Source organism: Pteropus alecto, unplaced genomic scaffold (genome assembly GCF_000325575.1).
Source record: "Pteropus alecto unplaced genomic scaffold, ASM32557v1 scaffold68, whole genome shotgun sequence".
Lineage (NCBI taxonomy): Eukaryota > Metazoa > Chordata > Mammalia > Chiroptera > Pteropodidae > Pteropus > Pteropus alecto.
Genome location: NW_006441386.1, coordinates 9375340 through 9378948, shown reverse-complemented (window position 1 = coordinate 9378948; position 3609 = coordinate 9375340). Strand labels below are relative to the sequence as shown.

The following is a 3609-nucleotide window of genomic DNA, read 5'->3' as shown; positions in this document are numbered from 1 at the left end:
TTCTGAAAAACTATTCTCTTTAATAGTGCACTTCATTTATGCTACAAGATGAGCAGAATTGAGAAAACATAATGAAAGGTTATCCCTTTAGCAGGGAAAACTCAGGAGCTCCATCCTAACCCTGCCATCAGGCTCAGGCCAAAGCCTTCCTTCCCTGGGATTTGCTCTTTATTTGCATCACACTTTGCTACTGAAGTCAGAGGGGAGGTCAGGCGAGGTCTGGCTGCTAGGGCCAGATATCACAGGTCACAGGTGACAGAGGGCAGGGCAAGCAGGCTGAATGAGCTTCTTAAAAGTATCCTTAGTAACTAGGGGTTTAGATTAAATCACATATCACAGGAGCAGTGAGAGGCAGAATGTGGTGAGAGGAAATGAAGAGGCCAATGATAAAAGCTTTTGATCCATTCCCCACTCCCTCATGTTAGACACACTGATTAGATAGATTTCCCAGTTAGTCTTATCACAAAAGGGAGTGAGGGGGGTTCTCCAACAAAACTGCCAGTCTGCTCTTGGAAACTTGGTCTTGCTACTCCAAGGGCCCCAGAGGATACAGTTACCACAGAAAACCTCCCTCAGTAAAATAACAAATCCCTCAGCATCCAATTTCCATAATTAATGAAGTCATGAAGTAAAATAATACATTCCCTATCAAAACTTAAAGGTGGATTAGAAACAGTGGCTTTCAAATATAGCCTTTTCCCACTCTTAGGAAATAACAGGACCCAGAACATTCCATTGCCTTCTGTGCTGACTATACTGACTCTAACTAGAAGAATCCTTAGAATTTTATTCCCACTGTGCTTCCATCCCCACCTTGGAAAGGCTCCCTTGGTGTGAGAAACAGTCTAGTGCAAACTGCCTTCCAAAATAGAAGGTGATTGGTCCCAGAGATTCCCTCTATTCCCAGTACTTAATCTGCTGCTTGCCTCATAATCTTTCAAAGCTGGTCTATCATTCCTGGGGAAACAGACTAGGTTGCTAATCACTGTGCCAGGATGATTTGCCTAATTTGCCCCATTAAGTGAAAGGTTCGCATCACAAGGGGTGTATCCTAAGTTGTTCATACTTTTATAGTAAGGCAGGAGCTCTTTAGACTCAGAAAAAGTGAGAAAAACGGGGGTACGGCTCTCTTTCATGTCGACTCTCTAATATTTAATTCAGCAGTAACTCTGAGAGAACTTTTGTTCATCCCTGTTACATTCAAAGGCTTCTCTCCAGTGTGAATTCTCTGATGGCGAACAAGAGCTGAACTATACCTAAAGGCTTTCCCACACTCACTACATTCATAGGGATTCTCCCCTGTGTGGATTCTTTGATGCTGAATAAGGCCTGAACTATAAGTAAACTTCCCTCCACATTCCATACATTCATAGGGCTTCTCTCCAGTGTGGATTCTCTGGTGCTGATAGAGGTGTGAGCTCTGGCTGAAGGCCTTCCCACACTCATTACATTCATAGGGCTTCTCTCCAGTGTGGATTCTCTGGTGATGAATAAGGGTGGAGCTCCTACTGAAGGCCTTCCCACATTCGTTACAAGCATATGGTTTCTCTCCAGTGTGGATTCTCTGATGATGAGTAAGGGTGGAGCTCCAACTAAAGGTTTTCCCACACTCGTTACATTCATAAGGTTTCTCCCCGGTATGGATCCTTCGATGCAGAATGAGAGCAGAGCTACAACTGAAGGTCTTCCCGCAATCATTACATTCATAAGGTTTCTCTCCAGTGTGGATTCTCTGATGCTGAATTAGATGTGAGCTCTGGCTGAAGGCTTTCCCACATTCACTACATTCATAGGGTTTTTCCCCAGTGTGGATTCTCTGATGTTGGATAAGGTCTGAAGTTCGATTAAAGCTCTTGCTACATTCATCACACTTATGAGGTCTGTCTCCCACAGGAAGTCTCTGGTGAGAAATAAGGTTAGAACTTACAGTGAAGCTGTTCCGAAAATCATCATATTTCTCACTTCTCTCTCTCATGGGGGTTAGCTTTTCCTCAACTGTCACTTGATCAAAATCTTGTATCTTCCTATTCAGTCTTTCTCCAGAAGAGTTCCCCAGCTGCCTCTTTAGACTGACTTCTTGTTCATAGGCTTCTTCAAATTTAAGATCCTGAGAAATATCCTTCTGGAATCTTCCCAACAGCATCCCATGTGATCCTGTTTCTTCAGAAATGTCTTGATCATGCCCAGTTCTTGTCTCACCATCTGGCACAATACAAAATACAAAAATCACTTGTTCCTTGTGGAAGAAAAAAATCAAAACTAGAGGACTAGATAATCACGTGCAGGCCTCTTATCTGCCCAGGCTGTGTGTAGCTAAGGCAGAATAAAAGAACTGGGTCAAAGAAACAGGGAAGGAGAAAGGCAGGAATAAAACTGGGAAAAGAGCTGGAAGTATAAAGAAAGTTAGATATTTAAGGAGAGGATGGATCAGGCAAGCCAGAGAACCAAAAACAGAAGGAGGACGTTTAATGAAGTGACAAAGTCCTCAGAGAGGTTAGAGACTATAGATAGAATTAGGGAGATGATGACTCTCAAAACTCTCAAAACAGTTTTCCTAAGAAAAGTAGGGAAGGTAAGAAACAGTAGCAGAACAAGAAGGAGCAACAAAGGTGAGGTCACTAGTGACCGCTACAGCCCCAGATTAAAAGAACACTCATGTCTACAGTTGGGCCACATATGCCAAATCTATGGCAGTAGGCAAAAGACAGAGTTAGTCTATCTCTGGGCCTTAGGCCTAGGGGGCTATGCTGATGTGAGGCTATGTAAACAATTTCCATATTTGACTTCTCTATGTTCACTGCCTTGGGGTTTCTAAAAGAAACTTCAGGCACAGAGAATAAGCGTAAAGAGTTAGCATTTTTAGTTTGTCAACATTTTAAAAAGTAAATACAAGGCAATGAGTGTTAGGGACAAAAATGGCCAAACATGTCTACTCCTACATGTCTACTCAAAAATGGCCAAACATGTCTCACCCAAACATGTCTACTCAAGACCTTTATGTTCTCAGTTCCCTTCAAACCCAGGACCCTCAGCTCTTCCTCTTACTCCAGCCCAAAGAGCATGTCGAAATTCTTAACTGGGAATCCTGCTCATGGGACAAGGTTTATCCTGCTCATACCGAGCAGTCTCAGAGCTCAATTCCAGACTCAGAATCTGCAGGAGACAGAAAAAAATCTCAGGGAGGTCTCAAATATGAGTTAGGAAGATCTCCTGGCACTACTCAGGAAAATGTTCTCATTGAAAATAGGTGAGAGATGAGGAATTAACTAAAGTTTAAGAAGCAAACTGTTCCCTATTACAAATTAGAATTTCTATGAGAGCAGCAGTTGAACAAGGTCCTGAACAGAGCAACAAGTCCCTATAGTAGTCCAAAAGAGAAGGGGAAGAGACAGAGTTCCATATTATTCACTTGGGCACAGAGCAGTACCTCACACGTTCAGGGATCCCAATATGTTAAGCTTTTGGAAAAATCTTTGGAATCTTTGTTAAATCCTAAGACTAACATGGAAAAAAGTACCATATTTGGACTTAAAAAGACCAAGGCTAAAGTTCTGCCACTCACCGGCTATAGAACTATATGTAAAGCAGTTAAGACATCTGACCACTCTT

General features: G+C 42.4%; 1 protein-coding gene across 10 annotated transcripts in view; it reads right to left on the bottom strand.

Annotated features, from left to right (window-relative positions):
- The window catches only part of ZNF3 (zinc finger protein 3), an 8944-nt gene continuing 5335 nt past the window's right edge, over positions 1 to 3609 (bottom strand). For all 10 annotated transcript variants that reach the window (XM_015594658.2, XM_025051506.1, XM_015594661.2 and 7 more), the window contains one exon: positions 1 to 2202. In XM_015594658.2, coding sequence (XP_015450144.1) covers positions 1133 to 2202 — 1070 coding nt within the window. In that variant the 3' untranslated portion in view covers positions 1 to 1132. The remainder of the gene's footprint in view (positions 2203 to 3609) is intronic.